The 26855-nt window shown below is 40.0% G+C and overlaps 1 protein-coding gene and 1 long non-coding RNA gene across 6 annotated transcripts in view; one reads left to right on the forward strand and one right to left on the reverse strand.

The window, feature by feature from the left end:
• The window catches only part of plppr2b (phospholipid phosphatase related 2b), a 68060-nt gene extending 44035 nt beyond the window's left edge, over nucleotides 1-24025 (forward strand). For 4 of the 5 annotated variants that reach the window (XM_080302837.1, XM_026170634.2, XM_026170628.2 and 1 more), the window contains 5 exons: nucleotides 15157-15277; nucleotides 16484-16734; nucleotides 18741-18917; nucleotides 20005-20135; nucleotides 22006-24025. In XM_080302837.1, coding sequence (XP_080158963.1) covers nucleotides 15157-15277; nucleotides 16484-16734; nucleotides 18741-18917; nucleotides 20005-20135; nucleotides 22006-22114 — 789 coding nt within the window. In that variant the 3' untranslated portion in view covers nucleotides 22115-24025. Of the gene's footprint in view, nucleotides 1-15156; nucleotides 15278-16483; nucleotides 16735-18740; nucleotides 18918-20004; nucleotides 20152-22005 lie in introns of all 5 variants that reach the window. The other variant, XM_026170635.2, reaches the window with a different exon arrangement.
• LOC145429430 (uncharacterized) lies at nucleotides 15604-18849 on the reverse strand. Its single transcript, XR_013909657.1, has 3 exons — nucleotides 18714-18849; nucleotides 17512-17636; nucleotides 15604-16830 (listed from the first exon to the last, which is right to left on the reverse strand). It is a non-coding gene; the product is annotated as an uncharacterized LOC145429430 (long non-coding RNA).
• Nucleotides 24026-26855: the final 2830 nt, after the last annotated feature.

A 26855-nucleotide genomic window follows, 5' to 3' on the forward strand; every position in this document is an offset into this window, starting at 1 on the left:
TTAGTGCTTTCCATCCGCAGACTGGAAGAGTGTGTCAGATGAGTGTAATAAACATGCTCCAAAATGAACCAACACTACAAACACTGCAGAGAGGCCCAGACTTGAATTACTGGAGGTGAAGCCTAGCTGACAACTATCAGGGGCCTGTGTCAGCATCCACCTGTCAGTCAAAGCAGTCAGACCCAGATAATCCATAACTTTAAGCCTTAGTTTAAACAGATGCATTTAAATTAAGGTTCCACCAAACCATTTTTTCCTAAAACAGGCTATAAACCTGTTTATTTATTTTAACGTGGGAATCTATGGGGATTGCGTTTAGAGTCAGCCTCAAGTGGCCATTCAAATAATGTAGTTTTTGACATTTCTGTCTTGGCTTCATTTTTCAGCCCCAGAGGTTAACAAAATGCTTTGATCAGTGTAATGTATGCCTTAGTAGCTTCATTTGTGAGCGGGACCTTAAATATTTCTGGGGGCCCTGAGAGGCAGCAGTGTTTCTGGTGTGACTTAATAGTCACACAAAGCACACATAGCAGTGTCTGTGTGCTTATCAATGCTAGAACCAGGTTAAAGTGAAACAAACTTTCCTGCACGCAGTCCAGTATAAATATTTTTCTGGTTAAAATTACTCCACAGAGATAAGCAGAGAATGTGAAGGCAAAATCACAGAAGACATTCTTGCAGGGAACAGAGTGAAAGTGGCTGTACACTGATTAGGGAAATGATGGGCAAATGTGTACTGTTGGCATGAGTAGATGAGGGGGCTGGGGAACATTGGGAAAAACTCAGGACAGCTGCTTGAGGGTGAGGAAATGGCATGGTCTGGAACTACCAGAAGGACAAGAAGTAAGTAAAATCACAAAATATTAGCCTAGTACTTTCTCCTTGTCATAGATCAGCATTAGAGAAGGTATTAAACTGTCAAAAGGTGACTATAATTAGACTGGCATTAACAATTGTGAAAAAGGAAACACAACCTTCTACATATCAGCACATAAAAAATTCACCTGGTTCTCACCAGATCTTAAAATTGGGTAAGTACAGCCTCAGATGAACAGCAACAAATCACAATGTCATTATTTATTTAACAAAAAATGCAGAAGCAATGAGGAAAAAACTACAGAGCCTGTAGCTTGCAGAAGCAGCTTTAGCAGTACAACCTAAACTAAAGTAATCACTTTCAGGGACATTTATTTATGCACAGCGCTCTCAAAGCCCCAACATAGCATTTCATTGAGGTTTAAGTCGGCCATTGCAAAACCTTGATGTAGATTTACTGCTGTGCTCGGGATCATCCTGTTCCATGACACAGTTTTGGCCAAGCTTTAGCTGTCGGACAGCGGACCCACATTTTACTTTAGAACCCTTTGACATCATGGTTGACCCGTCGACTGCAAAGTTCTCAGGTCCTGTGGCTGTGAAACAATCTCAGATCATCCTCCCTCCATCACTGTAGTTAACAGTTGGTGTGAGGTGTTTGTGCTGATATTGTGTAATTGGACTTTTGCCAAACATGGTGCGGTGCATTATGGCCAAGCATCTCCACTTTGGTCTCGTCTGTCCAAAGGACATTGTTTCTGAAGTCTTGTGGTTTTCTCAGATGCAGCTCTGCAGCTGCTGCCATGTTCTTTTTCGAGAGAACAGCGTCTCCTGCCAGCACTTCCAAACAACAGATATTTTTTTTTCACATTTTTCTCCAGTTGTCAAGAATTTTAACATCTAACTAACTGAGGCTCGTCTGAAAAGCAGCTCTTGTTTTGTTTTTGTTTATATCTTTGCAGTTTCTTTGAGCATTGCATGGTCAGACATTGGGGGTGAACTTTTTCCACTTGCAAATAATCTTTTTCACTCTAAATGATAGGTATACAATTATTTTGAAATGGCCCTGTCTCAGATGTCTTTCCTCCTTTACTATTGTATTAACACATACCTTCATTTTTCAAATCTGCAAACATAATTAAATGGCATTACTGTTTATCTTAGTAGGCACTCATAAAACTACACATAACTACACAAATATTGGGGAAATCAGTTTATGTTTTATTTGTCTGGGAAAAAAATATCTGCCCATAAATCAAATTTTATAAGTCTTTAAAATCCTGTATCAGTTGGGCAAACACTGTTTCTGCGTTTGGTTTAGTTTTTTTGTTTAACAGATAATAACAATTTAATATGTGATGTGATGTTGTTCACCTGAGGATGTATTTACCTAATTTTAAGACATGCAATGGACCTGATGTTTTGTATTGTGTCCTGATCCTTAAAACCTTTAAACTGCAGTAGGGTCTCAAGGACACTTATACGTGTGGATTGAAATGATAGAGAAGTCTTCCAATTTATAGATAATCCATTCTACTTCCTGTGCATCAGTTATCTGACTGTCACTGATGAATTATTAGAATTATAAGCTACTTTTCATAATCTAAAGGGGTTTGCACTGGTAAAAAAAAAAAAGTTGTAAGCTGTTTGACCAGTGACCATCAAATCACAGTGTCTCGAGATCATTGGCGAGATCATTGCGTCATCATGTGTATGAGGTGGAGCAGTGGAAAAAAGGGCAGGGATAATAAGGGATAATCACAGCTTTATCCTGTCACTGCCAGTCATACTTGGTTGAGGTCTGAAAAATGAAGACAGAAGGGCCCATGCTGATACGCCTGACCAGCTATCTGCTCCCATTGTGATAGCCTGTAAGACATGGTCTAACCCGCAGATGAGAACCCTAATCCCCCAATATACTCGCACTCTGGTAGATTAGCTGCAAGGTCTCTTCCCACACTGAGCCAGGATCCCTCAGTTTCTTCTTAAGAGGACACAGATGGAAGGAAACTTATATGGGGAGAAGATTATGAGTATATGGAAAGAGAAATAAATAGAAAAAATAGAGACAAAGCAGGAAGAGGACAGGGAGGGGGAGACTCAAAGAACGAGAGAGATGAAAATGCAAAAGAAACAATAGAGAAAATGGGAAAGGAAGAATATTGGGGTCATAGTTAAAATCTTAGAGGATTGAGAGAAGGCAAGAAAGGACTTTTTTTTAATTTATATCAAAGAAAAACAGTGAAAAAGAGAGATGCTTCTGGTAGCCTACTTTCTCCTCCACAAAGACCTGAGAAAGCCGGCCTATAAAAATAAAAACAGTAAAAACAGAGCTAGAGATACAGAGAAGGATGGAGAGAGTGTGGGTGATGATGAAGCTAAATTGTCATGGTTACCATTGCTAGTCTGTGCGAAGGCTGGCCGTGTATCTGCGTGCGTGTGTGTTTAAAGTAGAGCACTGGGCTTGCAGTGTCAACAGATGTCATGTGATATTTGCAGAAGGCTTATGTAGATTGAGTGTAATCCTTATGAAGGCTTTTTTCTTTCAATTTGCTTCTTTCCACATTAACCAACGAAGAGCCGTTTTCAGCATTACATCATTTTTAAACTGTGGATAATTGTAAAGAACATCTATCAAGACACGCGTTATAGACACAAACCGTAAATACATAGAGCAGGAATGTAGCACTGCATCAAATGTGAGTCACTCTGAGCATTTCACGGTGTAAATGGATAGCTAAATTTACTGTTTTCTCACGATGTGCCCGAGGTGTTAGCGAAGAAAAGTCCTCGCAAATCTGGAACAAAAAAAAGGGAAGGAATGGATGCATCGGTTTACATTTTCACACTCTGCCTCAAGCTTTACATGCTTTTTATACGTCGTGACGTCAAACCAACATTTAATGCTGCATCACTGATTCCTGATTGTTGTTACTCACAGTGCATCCTGCGAACGAGTGTGTGTGTCTGTTTTCTACGTATATTGTGTGTCTGTGTGTGATATGATGTCTGTTTTTGAAGGAGCTCTCGTATATTTCTTTGCGGAGGGGCTGAGAAATTGAAAGTGACGCTTGACTGAACACCCTGGATACATCTGATGTTACAGAAAAACATGAGTTTGCAGGTCCTGCCTTTACAGACAAAGCTGACGATTAGATGCCTGTTAACGGCTCCGTTGTCTTACAATACATTTCTGAAAAATTAGGTTTTCAACAGGCTGTTTTTCTCTGATGTTAAAATAATAACGATCACCCTTTCATCCTTTTTGATGTTCGCTCGCTTGTGAAGCAAGAATGAGTGTGCAGAGTCATGCTTACAAAAGCAGGCAAAAGCACATCCCACAATCAGCTGTCACTCAGACCCAGGCAGTGTTTTGGTTGTTACTCAAGAAAAGTAATGAAGTACGTAGCATAATTAAAAGCAGAGAAAGCCACGAGTACTCGTTACGTTTTTGTTTCTCTTTAAAATGACCTGAAACACGTACATAATAACCAGCTAACAATAGAAATCTCAGGCTACAGGCTCACACACCAACACAAATTCCTATCCTAATGAGGATACACGTACCATCTTTTCTTCAGTTTTTACATATGAACACCAGCACAAAGACACTTCCTACAAAGCAAATTCCACAGTGATTCTTTAGAAGCATGAACAAGCAGAAATGGAGGCTTCAAGCCTGACTGCTCGTCACTGCTTTAGTTACCTGTTGAAGTTCAGGCTCTAGCTGGGCAAGTTACTTTGAAAAAGTAATTAATTATAGTTACTAGTTACTTCTTCAAAAAAGTAACTGAGTTAGTAACTGAGTTACAATATTCTAAAAGTAATTAATTACTTGAAAAGTAACTATTGCGTTACTTTAAAAAAACGTTTAACCCTCTGGGGTCCAGGGTATAATTGGCCATTTTTAACTACTTTTGATTTTCCCTCCACATTTTACCTTTAAAAAGGAATTTACTTTGCCTTGTTTGGTATCATTCTTTTCAGCACAACCTCACATGTCTGAATTTACAGTTGTGTTTTCATTTTGATATACTGTATTACCACAATAAAATCAGACAAAAATCGTAAAATCAGAGTAGAAAAAGTTTTCTTTTTTTTACTGTAACAACCACAAACATGTTTAGTGAATCATATTTCATAACTTTAAATGCAAATGTAAATCTTCAATTTTAAAATCCTATGCACAAGTTTTGCAAACAAAGTTATTTGCATCCATTTACCTTTTACCTCAATTTTTTAAATAACCATTTCAAACTATTTACAGAACAAATCAGCTGTTCTGCATTAAATAAGATGCCACACAAATTATTTGTGCCACTCCAAAAAAATCATTTCTGTCCACTATGAAGGAGAACATCACAGCCTGATATCTGCAGGTCTGACAGCAGCAGGCGTATCACTCCTGTTTCTACCTGGAGACAGCAGTTGCCTCATTGTTCTGACACACAACACAAAACTATCCACAACACTACACACTAACTACACAAGACAACGCATTAACTACACACTCCAAACACGCTAAACACAAATCTCTCACATCTCAAAACTCGCTCTCTCTCTTTTTCTGCTGTCTCTCCCTCTCTCTCTCTCTCTCTCTCCGTCACTCCTAAAACGTCCCCTGTTGTGTTTTTTTCTCTCTCATAAGCACAGAGTGCTTGCTAGCGCTGTCCTTAGACAGTAAACGCGACTAAGCTTTGAGGGAAAAACCAGAGTCATTTGTATCATGACTCTGGTTTTGACTCTATCTACACAATTTGAAAGCTGGTATATATCACCTTGTTGCTTTGTCTTTAAGTGGTCATGTGACTGGCTTACCACAACTACTTTACTCTTCCTCACTCAAACAGCAGCACTCATGTGATTGTATGTATATAAGATGCGGTAAGCTGAACACAGCTTCAACCTTCTGTTTGTTGAAAAACAGTAACGGACCGCATTTTCTCAGACAGTCTCGGTCGTTGTGTCCTTGGGCAAGGCACTTCACCAGTTGCCCACTGGTGGTGGTCAGAGGGCCTGGTGGCGCCAGTGTCCGGCAGCCTCGCCTCTGTCAGTGCGCCCCAGGGCGGCTGTGGCTACACTGTAGCTTACCATCACCAGTGTGTGAATGTGTGTGTGAATGGGTGGATGATTGTGTATAGTGTGAAGCGCTTTGGGGTCCTTAGGACCAAGTAAAGCGCTATACAAATACAGACCATTTACCATTTACGTTACACCCAAAACTGGTCACAGAGAGCCCAAAACGCCAATTAAGATCAACTCAGCCTCTTGATTTTGTTCCCTCACTTTGAGCGAACACATTCATGTTCTCATTCCTGTGCCACCTCTGTTTCCCTGGATGTCCTTATAACTTTTTCAACCTCTAGTTGTCAGGGCTGCACATCAAAGACTCCACAGCTACTCCCTGACTCGCAAAGTCACACTAACGGGTTTTGCTGTACACAGACACCTACACATTTGTGCACAACACATGAATAAATGTGCCTATTTTCTCAACAAAGAAGGTTGTTTGGTCTCTGTGACAGGAGAGGGCAATTTGTGACACTCATTCATCATTTCTCTTTTTAGTGCCCCTCTCTGCTACCCCATGTTCTGCCCTCCACTATCTCCGTGTCGTCTCATTCCCACACCCTGTTGCGTTATCTCTCTTCAGGTATTTTTCACACAAATGCCTGCCTGTATCCTGCCATCTCCTCTCACTACCTGAGAACTCTTTTATCCCTCCCTGAATAGTCCTACAAAAAAATAAATATGGCCTAAAAAACACAGCAACTGCCTCCAGAAAACAGCCAACATCTGTTCAAAACTAACTGACTGCCAAGTCAGATTTTCACATTGCTTCAGTGGATTTTCAGTCCACCAAGACTGTGCGAATTAAAGTTAATGTTGGCAGGACTCAGACACCTGTCTCGTGTACTTGTGTTTTCATACTGTTACAGCCTAGCCTTGCTCATTTGGAGTCTCCTAAATCAAATCAAATCAGTGCATGTCGGAATTTGTTATACTATATCCCACTTTTGCATGAATACATATGGTATGTGTTGCCTCAAAAATACCTTTCAGATAGACCTCATGATGGCTTTGAAAGCAACCCATAAACAATCAGATTGATTTTCAATCAACATAATGGCACCAGACACCTAAAGCATGGAAAGCAGGTTATATTTTGCTTTGGGCTGCATGCTGGCAGTCTGGCAGCTCCCATCCACATTGTTCTGATCTTAACAAATTCATTGAACCTCACAAATACTTTCAAATTACCCAACGATGCTTAGCACCATTAGAGTCAGATTATTAGCTTGGAATCAGTTGCTTTGTATTTCTGAATGCTGTTTCACCTCATTACCTTCCTCTAAACTGGAACCTCCTCACAAAGCTTGTCACCTGCTTTACTATCTGTTTGTCGGATAATAATATTTCACCCTTTTCATATTTGCACCAACCTTCTTTTTCTTTCTCTCTCTTTTGGCTTGGTTGACCATATGTGTGTGGTTGTGGTTGAGTATTTGCTATTGCTAAAAAGCAGAGATTACGATTGCGATATCTTCTATGGGTTTAATTTGCATTGCTGTAAATGCGAGAGGAATATACTGTTGCTGCTTTAGCAGAGTTTTGAAGTTTCACAGAAATTCTGCTGACATGAAGTTGTTGTCAGAATCAAATCATGCTGACAGAAGATCTTGCTGCTTGATTATAAAGCATTTTCAAGCTTTCTCTATGTATTAATGTCATTTATACTGACAGCAAACTGTGTGTTTTCAGTATACTTTTCCATACATTAACTTTGTTTCAGCTGTTTTTTTTACATTGCAACTGTTCAATTGCATTTTACACACTCAGTACTGGCTGCTATCACTGATACACTGGAAGCCTGGAAATACTTCTGTGTGACAAAAGTTAAATCTAGAGTGTGGTATTGTATGTATGTAAATAAGCATTGGGTATGTGCCAATCCTTGCACACAATGTTGAGTAAGTCTATCAGCATCAGATAAATCTCTCTGTATTTATTTATTTTTTTAATAGTGTGCAGTTTTAAATTTTGTGTCTGCAGTTGCATTTCCGATGTGGCGCACCTGCCGAATACTGAGCAACAATTCAACCAAGGATTTTTCTCCATGATGGGCCATCCTGTTCATACAAAGCACCAGACCGCTCATTCTGTAGCTTAGCTCCACTGGTTGATGTAATAAGTGACAGACTAGTTATAAATATCAGTGATATGTTCATCCGTGTCTGTGTGTGTATGCTTTACGGTAGCGTGTATTTTTTCGCCCTAAATGTTCCTACCTTGCAGCGTTTAGCTTTGTCTGGTTTAAGAGCCTTTTCTTTTTTTCATTGCTGATATAGAACAAATGCAAGAGCCCATCAGGATATTTGTAAGTGGCCCGACTGTCCATTTCATGGCCACATTCATAGTCTGGCACCCTTTACATCAACAAGTAGTGCTGCAAAATAAGCGGTCTGCTCGTTTGCATGAGCAGCCTGGGATGGAGGCATATTGCTGAATTAATGCTTCAGTGTTCCTGCGGAAGAGAAGCAGGCAGACAGTTGGTTTGTCCATCCATGTCCATCTTTAGTGTTTGCTCACTCTCTCAATTGACTATGCAGCAAGAGATTCGTGCTGACATAGTCGTGTGCAATGTGTGGGTTCTGAAAGAGCTCTAAACTCCTGTTTGCAATGTGAAAGCTGGGCAAGGTGACCGGTCACACCTGGACAAAACCATCCTCAGAACACAGTGCAATGACCCACCCAGTGCATCTTTTGTTAGCAAGCAAAGACTGGTTTGCCTGAGCTGAAGAGGAAAGGAATCCTATTGGTGGAGAAGGATTAGGGTACGGCACTACCAGATTTTTAGAGCCTATTGTGGAAAAAAAAAATAGGACTTTTTACTGATACAACAAGTAAAAAAAAGATATTTGTGAGTGAGAATTACAGTCTAAGAGAGAAAGTGATCGACTGCAAGGATAAGCAAAAACATGCACATGTGTTGCACACCACACATTTAAACCTGTGATAATATTATTAATCCTTTATTTATTATTTGAAAATCTCATTTCCAAGAGAGACCTGGCATCACTCTTTCAGTGATTGTTTTTAACGTCGCTCTTAATGATCTGTTATTGTATATTTCTCACATACTGGTACAGAATATTGTATTTGTTTTAATTGTTATGTGGTGCATGTGTTTTTGAATTTTTGCTGCCATGATGCCAGGTCTCTCTTCATTCAGTAAAAGCACAGTACTAGTATATTATCAACAACCAACAACAGGTGCCTATTTACACAGCTAGCAACTACCATTAAAAAAACAACATTAGCATTCATTTGAGGTAATATACTTGGCAATATTAATTCCATTATTCATTCTCTTTTATAACTGTTTAATCTGAAAGCATCCATTAACTACTAAGAGAAATATGTGACTCTGTTAAATGCTGGACTATGTAAACTGAGTGACCTTTTTAACGCTTTTGCAATCCAAAAAAAAAAAGTCACACAGCACTTTATTCTGCAGACTTTAAGCACTTTATCTATCACGCACACATGCACGAACATCAAACTCATGGATGTATCTGAGGCAGTTTCGTGTGCAGTATCTTGCCTGGGGACTCTACAGAATACATACTGGATGAGCTGGGGATCAAACCACAGATTTACTGATTAGTCAACACCTTGCTGTCTCTCCTGAGCCCATAGCTGCTAACTGTGTGCCTGCTGTTTGTAGCTGAACAGGCTGAATATGGGGAATTTTATTGTGTATCGTTGGAAATGTTGGAAAGCTATGACAATGAGACAAATACAAATTAACTCTGTATCACTGAGGGGAGCCCTCTCAAACTGCAAACAATCCCCATGTCTTTTTATTATAAAGTATTTATAAGTGTAGCTTTGATATATGTGCTGTGATAATAAGGTACTGTATATTACTATGTTTCAAACATACCTTGTTCAACAAAATTAAGTTAATACTTGATCATCACAGTGTTACACAAAACTTCATGGATGTCAGTCTGTTCAGTTAGGAAGCATAAACCATTGTGAATCCATTTTATTTCCTCCCAGTGCAAATGAAAGTGACTGGACAAGCAACAAGACAACCAAAAAGGAAGTGGTTTAGCAGGAGATGTGCCATTACATGAGTAGAGCTGGGGTGACAGAGTGGTAGTAGGACCAGTTTCTGCTCCTTTGTGCGAGGAAGAAGAGGAGGCACAAAATTGCTTCCAGCAGGTTACTAATGTGCATGTTCCTAATCAGACTCTGAGAAATAGTCTTTATGAGGGTGGCTAACAAGTGCTAACATCCTTAGTGGGTCCTGTGCTCACACTTCGCAGCTCAATCAGCATTCGCCAGAAAATCCCAACACTGGTAAGTCTGCTGTGGTGCTCTGTCCTTGTGTTACAGCATGTGTCCTGATAAAACTGCCACACTCTTGAGACTGTGCTGCAACAGTAGCAAACCTTCTTGCAATGCCACATATTGATGTACAGTCCTGGTGGAGCTGGACTACCTACTGATTACTATGAAGAGACTTCTTTGTTAAAAGCTGGGGAAAACCAAGACTACTTTTTAAAATTTCCGTTCAGAAGTTTCACTGTGATTAAAGTCGGGGTTTTGTGGAGCAGCAGGAAGTTACTTTTAGTGAGGTCGGTGTGGGGGAAAAGGATTGAAACCACATAATTCTGATGACAGCAGGAGACATGTAGGGGATAACAATTCAGTTGGAACCCTTCCTGTGAATGTCAGTGTGAACACAGCTTTGGAGTAGCGGGAAAAAATTAATGATAATGGAGTGGATATGGCAACCACTTCCCTAATTGGTGTGCAGTCTTGATTTTCTCACAGTGAGAATTAGGGGGAGGAAAAACATGGCAGAGGAAGGGGTAACAAGCCCATTCAGTTGTTAGCTGTAGCTGCAGCTTTGTATGAAACACCACACTTCCTAAAGCACTGAACATTGCACTGCTATCACATCAGAAATGAATATTTTATTTAAACGTAAACCTTCAAATACATGCTTCAACAAGTGTCCTCCACTCTGTCTTCCCACATGCCCTTCAGCCTAACTGTATTTTATTTTCCTTCAGTTTGATGTTGCCTTCAAGGGATCATCAAGAAACTTGAGTTCAATGCTGTGGAATATAAATAAGATAGCAGACACATAAATTCCTGAATTGTTTTTGTTCCTGTGCAATCTGAAAAGCTATGTAATGTTTTAAAAAAAATATAGAGGTGGGTCTGTAACAAAGATTTTCTGAGGCATATACTGACAAATCAGTATTCATTAAGTAACACTGTTTGTGTAACCTCGGTATGCTGTCTGAGGAAGCTGTGCACGATTAATATTCCCTCAGTAATTACACAAAATGTCATTTGCTGTTAGAAATAAGAAAGAATTAAACCAGGTGGTTGTTTGAGTGGAAATTTGTATAGTCTTAATTAGGATATTTGTTTGTGCATCTTCACTAAGTATTCAGTTGTGAGGTGGATTGTCTTGAACAGATTTAGTTGTCCTCTTACCAGAAATGATGGTTGTGCTAGTTTCTGCAGTTTGTGAGCATTTGTGAAGTTAGAACTGGATTCTTCTGAAATGAAGATGACAATTTAACATTAATGAATAAGAAAAAAAACATGCGTAACATCAGTGGCTAAACAGAAAATGCCAGCTGGAGGCGTGGATGGATATTTATTGTGTTACACTAGATTCCAGCTTGATGACCTTTAAAGACAACGAAGATGCTATAATTGTGGATGTATTAGTGATTAAGATGATGGTATTCTAATTTATTTAATCCTTTCAGTGACTTGATAGCACCGTGATTTGATTTGATCTTTAATTGTAACTACTTGTCCTTATTTATATATTAAAAAAAAAACATCCATCCCTTAGGTTTACCAGCTTATTACTGAATGTCACAAACACACCTTTTAGAACAGGTTTCTGGAGGTCTGAATGTGCACAACACATGTGATGTTCTGTGAGCCAGCACAACCACCTTCACTGTTGTTTTTTACAGTTAGCTCAGTGTTACATGCTCTTTCCTTTGTATTTGTTTCCTCTATCCACTTTTTCTCTTTTCTGTTCCTCTCCCTTACTTATCTCTTCTTTCTTTCTCATGGCATGATTGATGGCTGGGATGGCGGTCCTGGAAGTCTGTTTTTCTGCAGCTGTACTTGTTAGTTTCGTTTTCTTTCTTCAGGGCAGGAGTTTCTGGGTCCAAGACCCCATTGTTTCTCTGGCCCAAACCCATTTCACCTTGTTTTTTTTTTTCTTTTTTACGCTCTTTCTCTCTCCATTTAAATAAAATAAGTTTTTTGGTCATGGAGATAAGTTGATGGCCGTAACAGCTGCTGTGTCCTGCTTCTACACGCTGAAAGTTTTTGCAACATTGTCAAGATGGCAACCATTAAAGATTAGAAATGTATACTGCACCACTCCACCATTTGCGTTCTCATAGAGTACTTAATGTAGCCATATAATTGTCAGCGCAAATGCGCGTAGGCACTTAATGGTGTGAGCATAAGTATGGAATTATGAGATTCGAGACACAGTGTGTGTGTAATATGTACAAATAGGGATGCAGCTGTCTTCTGTGGGTTTTGCTGAAGTTTAAAAATGGCCAAATAACGCGCTGCACCCAATTAGCGCATGCTGTTCTTTATAAGGTCTGTGTGACGCTGCTTACACATCCTGCTGCCCTGCAGAGATGTCTTCCTTTTTGTGGTCGTGCTAGTGGCAGCCAGAGCACTCGTAAACCACACATGTGGCATGCTTCCTTGATTTGTTATAAAAACAAAAGCAAACAAAAGAAAATCTTTTTTGCACTCCACACTAGAAAGAAAGCTGCTAAAACTAATTTGAGAATTGTAGATTGAGCCTCTTGATAGTTTTAATTATGTTGTTATAGACCTCTTTAATCTGTAATCTCAGCTTCACAATGATTATTTGCCAGCACCATTTGCAAGTCTCTTTGCCTCCTGCCTTGTTGGCTGCTAGCTACTGTATCTATCATCAGTGGTGCTGTCTCCTCCGGTCTTCTACATATTCTCCCCACACTCACTTCACACAGCCAAGTCACAGGAATACATTAGAAGAGTTTTATCATGATCCTACTGTAGAAACACTACAAAGGTAGTTCCTTGTGATGGCTTAAATCTTTGTATTGCCTTGCAACCTAAATAATTACCTCACTACACATGTTCCTGTCAGACAGATGCTCTCTTTCAGTTTTATAGCAACGCCCAAGTTCAGTTCAGAGAATCAAAGAAAGACTGCTTTCATTTCCTCCTCTCTAAAGCTCTGCCACGGCCTCTGTGGATTCTGACCATATGTTTTAAACCAAATACAAGAAAGCCTTTCCTTTGTAGTGTTGCTTTCTCAGTGAAACTCACTGTGATCCAAGTTTTACGACCACCAACAGAGGCTTGATAGAGCTTTTTAAGTTTGGGCATCAGGCTGAAATTTACATGTAACTGCTTTACCTGTTATATTGTATTTCTTCATGTGGAAAAAAAGAGTTTTATATATCAAGTCAACATCTCTGCCTCAGTAAAATGACAAGAAGCTTGCACTATGAGACAGGTGGGTGTCACCTAAATCTCTGCAGGAGACATCGCAGGATAGGATGAATGAGTACAAGTCTCTGCCTGAAAGCAACACAACAGGGTGAAATCTGCCATGTGCACGCATACATGTCAAGTCAGTGCACAAGAGCAGCTAGAGAAAATCCGGACCCAAAGAATGACCGTAACACACTTACATACATAACAAAACTTTATAAATAAATAAATACTGAATAAATGTGTCATACAGCCATCACGTCCACAGAAATGATGTGCACATAAGGTCAGTAACTGACAGCAGCTCCATTCTGACACATAGCTCTACCTACCCACACCTGTCACTCACTCTAGCATCAGTACCAGTACTCAGTTCTGAAAAATCAAAACTTTATCGTCCATCCTGAGACAGATTTATCTTACGATACTTGTTTTAAAAGATTTTTTTAATTCCTTATCTATTATTCATCTATTATTCAGTCACACGCCAGCTCTTCTGATGTAGATCCAGGATCACTTGCACTTAGCACTATACAATATACTATCATTAAATGGATTTCCTCGATAGCTCAGAGGGACGGGATGGCAAACATTAGGACTGCTTTGAAAGGGAAAAATTTCCACTAAGAAGAAAAATTCCTGGGACTAGAACTCTCTTCAGGCAAAATGAATTTACACTTTTTGCTGAATTAATCTCGATAAATAGTTAGAACTCTGTAGTAGGTCGTCTTCATTTTCATGCTAAACTTTGAAGGTGATCGCAGGGATGCAGGAGCAACACTCTCAACCTGCACACCCCTGCTGCATAGCTTTGCAGCACTCAGGTGACATTATGCTGCAAACAGATAATTTATGGTGGCACACACGCTACTACATGTCACACCGAGTCCTCTATTGGTAATTCTTACTCCGTAACACAAACCCCAGCCTTCATCTGCCACACTAAGGGCAATGAGCTTTAGTGCATTAGCATCGTCCCACGCTTTTGGCCCTGGGCCACGCATATTGTATGAGCAGGCAACCTACATATACCCATGCTTCTGTCAGCGGAGGTCCCCTGATAAGACAGGTTCAGTGTGCAGAGTTTAATGGTGTCCTGGAGTGTGTATTATAGTGTTTAGTCAATTTATTCTCCTGTCAAAAGAGATCAAGGTCCTGCTGCTTTGACTTAAAAGTGCTTTTCAAACAGCTGCCAGATGCTCTGGGTGTGCGCTCTTCAAATGAGTTTTGGAATGTAAAAATACTGATATATACAGTGATGGGTGATAGGGTGCGATCAGTGTGAGCTAAAGCGTTTGCTCATAGATTTTAAGCATTTCAAGAAAGTCATATAAAATGGGTTTGATTGATCTTATCTTTCAGACCGAGCTTGTTAACTTGTGTGACATAACCAGTTCATCCATGATTTTATGGAGTTGCAGTAAAATCTGAGCGGAAAAACCGGATAGACGCTGGCAAACAAACTTTCGCTGATGACAAGGAATGGGAGGTGTTGGTGTCGGGATTTACTAGCAGCATAAAATCAGCCAAATGATGAGGGGAAATTTTAATCAAGGCTGTGGGAGAAACAGTCATGAATAATTTTGGCTTTGCACCATGTTTAACTGACAGAATATTCATCGAGGCTGATCAATACTTAAGCGCACAGTTTAAGCTTTCTGTTTGACAAAAATGTTTGTGGTCTCTCTCTCTTGGTGTGTGTGTGTGTGTGTGTGTGTGTGTGTGTGTGTGTGTGTGTGTGTGTGTGTGTGTGTGTGTGTGTGTGTGTGTGTGTCCCAGATTCTTATCGGGGAGGTGACCAGTTTTTTTGTGAAGACAGAAGGCGCTCAGGAGAAGACCATAGTGACGGCTGACTGCTGTTACTTCAACCCTCTCCTCCGTAGGATCGTACGTTTTCTGGGTCAGTCACAGTCTTAAAGATCAGAGCTTCTTCTGCTTTAACTAATAAATCCTCTCTTCTCTGGGGTGCAGCCTCATTAAGGCTCACACCACTACATCTCTATCTTACAGTATGTAGACTAAACACAAAAAGCCCTTGTCCTTAACATGAGTCTCCTGTGGACGCATTTTCGTTAGCCTTATTTTTATGTCCCATTCTGTTGATGCTCTGTGATCTTTTTCACCACATCTGTATGACAGACTGAGGTTCTGAAGCATAAAAGCAAAGACTGCTTCTGTCTAGTCATTTGTTGCACACTTGAATTAAAATGAATTGAAACCAGTGTGGCTTTGTGAGTTCGCCTTTACTGCATCTGCAAATATATACATGGACATAGCACAGCGTTCCACACTTTTGCAGTCTCACATAACGCTTATAGGCGCACTGCCTTATGGGTAGTGTTTAAACTCAAACCACTAATATTTCTTACAGTGGAACAATGAAATAAACATAAACAAAAGATAGTGTGATCCACCAGTCTATATCTGCTGTGATTACAGCCCGGTACAGGTATAAATCCACAAAAGTGCCACGAGGTTTCCGCACAAACTAATGAATTAGATCTAGCTGCTAATCGTTAGCATCACGGCTAATTCACATCGCTACCAATAACTTATATACTAATGACACATAGTGGGGATTAACGGCCAACTTTCCCACATTCTCTGCAACCCCGTGGACTCATCTGTAGATACATTTTAAGTTATTTACCATCTTGTATCTGCTTACCTGCAAATATATACATGGACATAGCACAGCGTTCCACACTTTTGCAGTCTCACATAACGCTTATACGCGCACTGCCTTATGGGTAGTGGCTGGCTTCTTTACTCCCGCTAGAGCTGCTCATTTTAGGGGATACTCCCTCTTGTGGTGTAACGGAGGAATAACTACGCTTCCTGCACTATGTCATTTTTGGAGACTGGGGCACACATTATTTTACCACAATCAAAGAAAATACAGATTTGAACAATCAGACCATTTAACTAACTACAATATTGTCACTAAAGATTATGGGGGGTGTCTTGTTTTGTCCACAATGTCTTTCTTGTCCTTACACATTTGGTGCAAAACACATAAAATCAACAATAACAGCTGAAATCCCAGGAGAGTGCTTGTTTTCTTGTACACACTCCCTCACTTTCACTCTGTCTGTCTTTCGCTCAGGTGTGTACTCTTTCGGCCTCTTTACCACCACCATCTTTGCCAATGCCGGTCAGGTGGTGACAGGAAACCAGACGCCTCATTTCCTATCTGCCTGTAAGCCAAACTACACAGCTCTGGGCTGCCAGTCTCCACTGCAGTACATCGCAGAGCACCGAGCCTGCACAGGAAACCCGTATCTGGTGGTGTCCGCCCGCAAATCCTTCCCCTCCAAAGATGCAGCGCTCAGCTTCTACTCAGCCATCTACACGGTGGTAGGAGACTTTCTTTTTTGAGTCTGGGTGAAGGGAGATGCACTGGATGAGATGACTGATGATCTGGTTTTACTTTATGAAGAGTCTTTAGAAGAGCTGTAACACACAACAAAGCACCAGAAAAGTTTCTGATAAGTGGCTTAAAGTAGACTAATATTGTTTATATTGTTTAACATTTTTACTATTATTCAAGTCTAGCTAATGCTGAGAGCTGAGTTATCAGCTGCTGAGCTTGGCAAGCAAGGTGCATCCACAGACTGTACAGGTGAATTGCACAGACACATACACCTCCCAATTTGTGCCAGAAGAAATATAAATGAAATACTATAATTTTACTCATCAAATTTGGAGTATAGGTTACTTGGACTGGCTGTGCAATTAATCATACATATCTGTCAAATAATTACAGTAAAAATGCTTCAAAAGGAAGTGAAATGAAAACATGGCTGGTTTCAGATAGCTGACGTAAACACTAGCACGCAGCTGGAGCCCTCAGCCACCTGTAATTCAACAGTCTGTAATTTAAAAAACTAATAATAGAATAGACTACCCCCATATATTTGTATATGTATAGATGTCCAAACAGGTTTTTGTACCAGGTTGAAAACATGGTTATTTTTTCCACTGTTAAGTATTTTTCAGCTGCTTGGATCTGACACACACTAAATCCTGGCAGCACATCAACCCTACTCTCCGCCTACACTGGCTCCCAATAGAGTGCACTGATATAAATATGAGATCTTCTACAAGTCCCTCCACAGTCTTGGCCCTATGTACCTCTATGAACTGATCTTCATCCCGTGACAACCACCTCCACCCTTCCTTCCTTTCAACCTGTTTGTGTGGCTGGTCTTAACCACAGGCACTGGAGGGCTGGTGTGGCTTGTTTCCCATCAGTGACACTGAAAAGAATGAAAGGTTCACATGCTGCAGAACTCCAGTTTTCTGATTTACTGCATCTAGAAGTGATGTTTTGAGCACACCAGCGTTCTATGAAATGCCTCTGAGCTCAGTTGCTGGGTGGCTCTGTGGTTTGGATTTTTACACTAAACAACACTGCATGAACCATTTCTTTACCCATGCTCTAACTTACACCGCTGATTGTACTGACTACATCCATTATAGTTAGTTAAAGTTCTTTTCTTCTTTAAAATAAACTGTATTTAAATTGGCATTTGTGTGCATCTTCCTTTTCGTCATGGCCATGTGGCTCTATACACCATCCCAGAGTCACTTGCTCCTCAAACACGAGGCAGCCGTCCATTTCCATCTCCACGTTGGAGATCCTGGGGTACAGAATCATATGTGTCGGGATTCAAACACTAGCCAATGCTACCACTTTACATCAGTTATGACAAATATAAGGTTAAGCCTGGTAGTTCTTTCAACCACATTTTAAGGTATGTGCACAAATAAAAAACAGAAGTAAAATTCCCGATTATCCCTAGATAAATCTACATTTTACGAACATACTGAAATAAACAGCTTGAACACAGTCTTTATATTAATATTATATATTTTATAGAGCATAGCAAACCGAAAATCATCTTTTCTTAAAACAATCCCTCTGCAAACTGGCAAGTTTTATACCTGACTTTCAAAGTTTTGAATATTCAGAATTAAAATATGTTCATGTAAGAGATTATAAAGTAAAAAACGTTCACTTAACTAAGTTGGACAAAAAGAACGCACACCCTTCTGCCTCTTTTCTCTGGAATTACATTAACTTGCTCCTGTCATTTTAGAACCTTTAAACCAGCTGCGGTGGTTTTATTATGCTGCTTTCCCTGCGGATAAACCACTCAGCTGTTCAAAAATCCCTGCAGAGTGCGGCCTCTTGTGGTTTACTCAAGCTGTTTGAACTATTAAGCTAGTCAGTGTCTAGAATATTTTGCATTATCTCAGCTTGCTGCTTGAGCTTTCAACACATTGTTCAACTCTTTGCTTTGTTAAGATAACATAGCATTTTAAAAATGTACCTAATTCAGTATATTACTACTTTCCAGATGTATGTGACTCTGGTGTTCAGGACAAAAGGGACCCGCCTGATGAAGCCCACATTATGCTTGGTGCTGCTGTCTCTGGCTGTGCTGGTTGGGGTGGTGAGGGTGACTGAACACAGGAACCACTGGAACGATGTTCTGGCTGGATTCGTAACGGGTGGTGCCATTGCTGCCTTTCTGGTAAGAAGGAGAAAGGGAGGGAGGAAACACTGAGAGGGGTAGTAAAAGAAAGTAGGGTGAAAGAGGCGATAGATCATAGCCTATTTATACACCTCCAGATAGGAACACAGTCACCTTATATGCTGTCAGTTGCTATAAGCTGCCTACAGCTGCTTCTATCTCTGCAAGCTGCTCAGCAACCCGCCTACATCCTCCACCCTCCTTATTTTCATTCTGTGCCTGACTTAATCAATGCCACGTCTGTTGCCATCGTGCCTGCTCTGTTCTGTAGCCATCAGGCCTTGCTGTCAAATATAAATTACTGTCAATGGACATCACAATCTTCTCTGACTAAACTGACTGAATGTTCTGTTAATATTTGTATTCTTGTATTTAAATGTGTGATTTAAAGGTAGAATTTTAATTCACATTTATTGTATTTCCATTTTACAGTTACAGAGAACAACCGTTGCAAAAATAAATGAATAACATAACCAGCGTGCTTTTCGTATGTCACTGTCCTTTGTCTGTTTGCATTTTAGTTTCATTTTCTTGTCATTCTCGAGTTTACATGCTGTTTTTGTGGATGTCGTACTTTCTGAGCCTTCACCATCATAAAAACTCAAACTGTGATCTGTTCCACTCCATTTTCTGTGTGTGGGACATGTTGAAGGGAGAAATGTGGTAAAATACGGTTACAGGAATGATGGTGGGAGGATTTACTGATGATTAAGGCTACAAAAAGGATGCACTTCCATACATGACTGTAAAAGAAAAAAAAGCGTGGACTAAACAGAGTCTTTTATATTGATAATTCAAATAATGTCATTTAGTGTTGGACCTCTTGACCCAAAGTATCAGTATTAACTTCAAAGATCAAAGTCATTTCTGGTGTGTGTCCCTAAGAATATAAATTTCTTTCCATGCCTCCCCGCAAAATTCATTGCCTATCCCTCTTTCTTTTATCTCAGTCTCTCCCACTTCACTATCTGTTTCCATGCACACTTCAGCATTTCATGCAGCAGAAAATCATCCATCTCTATAGTGGAGTAGAGAGAATTTCTCCCTTCCTTTTCCCTTTACACCTTTTTTGTCTGCTCTCTACCAGGTGTCATGTGTGATCAACAATTTCAGGCCAACCCAGATAGCAGCGTCGACTCCTCCACCTCCTCAGCGCTCAGAGCCCCCCGTTGGGCTGCCTCTTCTCAGCCTGCCCCGCGTGGAGAGTCCACTTGAAAAGTTAAGTGGCCTCCAGGTAAGGGGTGGGGGAAACGAAATGTACCAAAGCAATCAAAACAATGTTTTAAATGTGCATGTACTTGTTTTTTTATCGAAATGTTTGGGCATTTTCATTCCATGACAAATCAGTGAGTACATCCAACCTGACCTCCTCAGAATCAGCTGTAGTGTCTTTAGAAAAACTATATAAATTTTTAACATTATAGAAAAAAAAACTTGACATATTACAGGCCATCATATTACATATTTTCCAGTGTTTGTGATCTTTTTTTGAGCTTCAGATCAATTTTACACCCACTTTGAGTGCTACAGTCTAAACCCAGATCTTATCTATTGCTATGCATGTTTTCTCTTATTTCTATAACCAGCTTTGAGCGTCAATATCATGGGATGTAGTCTGTAATGTAGAAGAACAGAAAAAAAAGCATTTACTTTTAAGGGTCATATCCACAAGTGATCGAGGTGGCTGGTCACAACAAGTAGAATATAAAAGGTCTTTTGTTTTGATGCCAGGTTCATTTTCCAGCTCTGATTCCTTTGTGTTGAAATCCTTTACTAATCATTACTAACAACTAACCATTTTTTTTAAATTGAACATCCATTTCCTTCAGAATAGCCTTAATGCTTCATCGCATAGATTCAACAAAGTGCTGGAAACACAGTTGCTGCAGATTTTTACTTGGCTGCACATCCACATCCTGAATCTCCCATTCCCCACATCCCTAAGGTGCTTTATTGGATTGAGATCTGGTAACTATGGAGACCATTGGAGTACGGTGATGTCATTGTCATGTTCAACCCATCAGAACATAGCTGCTCGGCTCACAAAGGAATAGACGTGGTCAGCAACAATACTCAGGCAGGCTGTGGTAGTGAAACAATGCTCAATTGGTTCTAAGGGAGCCAAAGACTGCCAAGAAAATACTCCCCAAACCATTACACCAGCAGTCTGAACTGTTGATCAAAGGCAGGATGGATCAGTGCTTTCATGTTGTTGATATTTTATTCTGATTCCGTCTGAATGTCGCAGCAGGAATCAAGACTGATAAGACTGGGCAGCATTTTTCCAATCTTCTGTTTCCTGTGCAATTTATAGGAGTTGCACACACCAGGTGATCTTCTGCTGCTGTGGCTGATCTGCTTTGAGGTTTAACATGTGTTCAGATATGCTCTTCTGCATAGCTTGGATGTGATTAATGGTTATTAAAGTTACTCTTTACTTTCTATTACCTCGAAGCAGTCTGACTATACTTCAGGATGTCAGCGTGACCATGTGTACATGGATCTAAATGGACCCAATTATTGCTATGTGATTAAATATTTGCATTATTAAACAATTGAACAGATGTACCAGTGACTGCCAGTGATTGTATGTGCAAAGGTTGGATTGCAATTTGACGTGAATATACAAAAACCATAGTGACAAAACAACACGCACCCAGAGACCTGTGGAATTGATATTTTCATAAAGCATATGTGCAACAAGACAACCTATTAGAGAAAATTTTCATACATCAGTATGAAGGAGCAACTTTGTAAGGCTTTGTTTTTATATACTAAAAAAAAGTCAGCTGATTTGAGGGGTCAGATTTTATGGATCTTTTATGGAATGATCTTCCTGTCTTGTTTGACTCATTATGTCTTAATGTGTACCAGATGCTCTGATCTCTGTCTGATATCCCAGCTTTGTGTGTCCATTCTCTTGTCTAGACATCATCACTGGGCATTTTTTTTTAACTGTTATTATCTCAGTCTAGTCAAGTTCATTTGCCCTTTTCGCTCAAATTGAACTTCCCAAATATTTTACAATGTGTTCTGATATGAATTTTCTCTCTCGTCTTCCCCTCCCTTTCCTGTGTCCTCCCATTAGGCTCCAGGGCTACCGTATTCTGAGATCACATGACCATCAGCCAATCCCGTCCCCCGCCCCTCCCGATGTGCTCCTCCCCTCACGACGTTGCCTCACCAGCGCAGTCTAGACCTGCCCACTGAGTGCCCCCCGCCCTGCCACGCCCACCCTGAAGGACGAAAGCCTCTCAGGCGAGTCAAATCCACCCAGGTCTGAAGGTCCACCCGTCACATGAGACAAACCAGCAAAAATCACACACGGCGAGCCTGGCCAAAATTCGCCATCTGCTAAGGACCAGACGGAGACAGAGACCTGCCCTCCTTACCTTGCACTGTCCTGTTTGTCATCCACGGTGGCCTACCTTCTCCTTTGGGTGAAAAAGACCCATTTCATGACTCGCCAAAGCCAGAGCTGTTAAAGCAATACTGTTTCCTGCTTTCTTGTCCAGTTTTTCCACAAAGACTATAAAGACTGTTGGCTGGTGATGACTTGATATTTTAAAAACAACAACAACAACAACAACAACAAAAACAATTAAAAAAACAACTCAGCAGCGCTGAGGGTTTGGGGATCGAAGAAAATCCCGGGCACAAGTGAATTGCCCTCAAGACCATTTTGTAACACTCAGGATGATTAAATAGAAACAAGCAGAGGACAGGAATAAGAACAAAGACCTTTATAATAAGAATACACGTACCATCGAGAGTATTAACATTTTCTTTTGTCCTCAAAGTCAATAAGAGATGCTGTCAAAGAGAAAGCACTTTTGTAAATTATAGCACAGATGAACCGACTCAGTGTTCACGAAACTGTGTTGTATCCTATTTTCTTTTATTTTATATTGTGTGACGTGATAGAAGAGAGATTTATACACACCACAGCTGTGCTCGTGATGCCACGTGTTTTGTGGCATCATTTAATTCATCCTCGAAGTGAACAGCATTTGATTTTCACCAACTTTCCAAATATCCTTATTCCTTTCTATTCAGGTGTGTGTTCTAAATGTACTGTAGGATTAATCTCCATCCTGTGAAACATTATGGAGAGCTCTGTGATTTGACATACTGCCTGTTCCAATGTGAAAGTCTGTAAAAACAAAATCCCTTTTGTCTGTTTCCCTCGTCCCCTTTTTTAACACTTCCATGCATCGTCTTTTATTCCAGAGTACATTCATCTAAATACTGGACACCTGTATGATGTTTCCTACATTTATATCAGCTGGTGTTTCCAAAACTAGTCTGTAATAAGAGTGGTTATGACATCAGTTTGCTGCAGTTCATGCATCTGTCCTGTCTAGTTGTTCCTAGCTCCATCAGTGTTTCCTCTCACCGATTCTCTAACAGTGATGGCACAGACCAGTGTGTAAGACAGAGGTAAGCCCTCTGAGCTGTGTATACTTTTGTACAGAATATAGGTTTTTTTTTTACACAGTATATACCACATTATGTTTTATTGTGTGAAAAATGTGAAGCTACCTGAAGCTGTCTTGTATGAACATGAGTAGTAGCCTGATCTAAAGCAGGAATGTAGCACAGCGGAGAAGTGTGTGAAATCTAAAAGCATAAAATTGGGGTGTTTGGCTCACAACTTGCTTGCTTCTGCTCAGTTCAAAAGGACACTCCAGGGAGGGTATACTACTCTACACACTGGGTTATATAAAGAAGACGTTGTTAAGGTTTTATTAAGCGTGTGTGTGCGTGCGTGTGCATATTTGTGTGTATGTTTATAATGAGCACATTGTATGGCAGCATAACTGTTAATTTGGCAATCTGTTTTCTTAAGTTAAACTGTCAAAAGTAGCTGCTATAATTACACACTTGTACATGTGTGTAACTGCAGGCCTTCGAAGGACCCCTGCCAAGGCTTCTTAACAATGCCTGTTATAGCAGGTGCTCATTATAGCTCTGTGATTACCTACGGTGAAACTTTGTAAATAACTGAAGAGATAGAGAATACCATAACTGTCTAAATAATGTTATTTTCATGTTGAAATGTCACTGTTTTGTATTTATTTACCAAAATAAATCACAATTATAACACACCGCTTGGTGAATTACATTTTCTAATTTTCACTTTGTTTGCTACCGTTAATGAGGATATGGATTTTATGTGTTACTCTTTTTTTGTTGCATGGTCTTATTTGAAATACCGGACATTCAGTAGTGGTGCATGCTGCACATGCAAGTGACGGTTTTTGGACAATTTGTTTCAGTTGGGCAGCTAGCAAGAATGGTAAATGGACCGGTTCTTATATAGCACTTTACTACTCTGGCTGAGCACTCAAAGCACTTTATATAACTTGCCATTCACACAAATATTCACTATGCTTTGGTGCTTTTTATATAACTTTAACATACATTCATACTCTGTGTCAAAGAGCAACTTGGGGTTAGTATCTTGCCCCATTACAAGAATTCTGCATGCAGTCTGGATCAAACCACCAACCAACCACCAATTAGTAGATGACCCATTCTAGCCAAACCCAACTACCCCCAGCTACAGCCACCCCTGAGTCCTGGGTTCAAATCCACAGGCGGCTGAGGCTTTTCTGTGTAATTCCACCCACAGTCTAATGACATACACAGGGTTAGGTTTATTAGCAATACTAAACCAGCCATAGGTCTCTCTCTGTGTTAGCGCTGAATCACCTGTCCCAGGTGTACCCTTTACTTGCCCTATTTTAGCCTCCCTGTGACCCTGAATTAGATAGCTGAAGAAAATGGACAAATGGTTTCTGTTAATCTTGACAACAGTGACCAGAAAAATCAATCTCCTCCTTCACTACATCCATGAAGCGTCTCTGTGGTCTTCCTCTTTTCCTCTTCCCTGACAGCACCCTTTATTTTGCTTTGACTTTTTTGGATTTTTAGAGAACAAAGTAAACCTACAAAGTGCTAAAGAATAAGAATGTACAAATTTGAAAAATGCAAAAATAACTTCACTGGAACTTAAAGCAATTTCAAATTCAGTGGAAACAATTGAAAACAAGTACACATGGTTTAAAGAAGCAAAACAATACAAATAAATCACACTTATCTCACAGAGTTCTTCGTGCAGGGAATTACACAGTCGTGCTGCTGAGAGTGCACGGGCTTGATCATCTTTAGTGTCCTGACAAGTCTTTGGCATTACTTATAAAGGTCATGTTGGAAGATCTCAGGCAATATTATATGGAGTCAGCAGTTTATGGATGCAGAGCGCATCCACAAACCGACTATGCAGCGATTTAAAAACCAGCAATAATATTTTTTAAACTATTTTAAGACAGTGAAGGTCTACAAGGAAAGTCTTTTGATGCCAGTGTATGTTATGATGGGCGATGCTGGAATAATCAAGTAGTACAGGCTGAAATAAATGAATCTACTATCCCTCCTCTTTACATGTCCAAATCATCTCAACCCATCATGGGACAAATTCAATAAAAACAGCTGCAGTGGTGTGCTGACTTTGCCCCTAAAAGAATTTCTAAAAACTCCTTTTTTCCCCCTGGAAATTATACTAATATCACCATTTTTGCCATTGTGTAATTGTGCCATAGATTTGAATATGAGTGCCATGTCTCTCTATTATAATGTCTCTGACTGAAATGAACCAGATCCACAGTGGTTATCCAACCACAGGGCACTGCTAGAGGTGTCTAGAGTCAGAACTAGACGGACAGAATATAAGGCTGGTGATTTTAACATTGCAGCTGATTGGTGTTAGACATTTTAAATGAAACACCGGCGTGACTGATTACAAGAATTCTAGCCGGGACAGTGTGACTGTGACCCAGCACGCCACTAGATGGAATTCAATTTCCATTTTTCCTGCTGCTGTATGTCATGACATGCGATGATCTGTGGGAAAGATCTGTCTGTGCTCAGGTTCTGGAGTCATGATCCAGTTTCACACATCTGCACAATACATACTACAAGTACTCAGTGTATTGTACAGCACACCGTTTTGCTATTTCGACACAAAAAGACTTTATATTAGAAATTAGGGCTTGACTCAAACTGTGATCTTAGATTCTCACTACACTTCACAAAAAGGGTTTCTCTTATGTGAAGTGTTCCTGGAGATACCACAACAACCACAATTAGTCTGCATCTGTGATTGCTTCACTCATTTCCTTTTTAGGAAAATAATAAATAAATATAAAATAATAAAATTCTCATCAACATCATATTCTGAAAAGCCGACTCTTACTAATTTTGTCAATTTCACAGTGTAAACACTACAGGGTTTGTTGTAAAGCATGCAGGCAGTAATGGGAAAGTACTGCCCCTTAGTGGTCTTAATTGAACTTCTTGTTTAAGATGTACCAATCAACACATGAAATGTATTTACATATGCACTTGCATTTAATTATCTAACGCGCACTTGGAAGTACATTTGTCTAAATCTGTCTTTATCAATATACTATTAAAATCTGCAGCATTTCGGGATTGCAGCTTTATTCCTTGTGAATCTGCAGAAACGTGGCTCAAAACGTTGAAGCAGATAACTGTGGACACAGGGTGGCACTGTTTACCATGGTTACTGGGAAAGGGAAGCGCAAGAGAGGAGCTTTCAGGACTCACCAGCTTTAATGTTTATGAAATCAAACCCCACATTATGAATGTAAAAATATGCTAAAAGAGAAAATTTTATTTATTTATTTATTGTGGCTTGAGACCTCTGCTGGCCCGGGAGCAGGCATTATTCGTCAACTAATAAATGCAATGCAATATGGCACAATTACTTTGCAATAAAGACAAAGGCAATTTCTCTCCCTCTCTTTTCTCTCTCAATTGCCCCAATCTCTTCCCGCCCCTCTTTGTGTTCCTTTGAGTTTGTGTTTGTCAGTCTTGTTAATAGCAACACAAATACACACATGCACGCACGCA

Source organism: Astatotilapia calliptera, chromosome 6, assembly GCF_964374335.1.
Source record: "Astatotilapia calliptera chromosome 6, fAstCal68.1, whole genome shotgun sequence".
Lineage (NCBI taxonomy): Eukaryota > Metazoa > Chordata > Actinopteri > Cichliformes > Cichlidae > Astatotilapia > Astatotilapia calliptera.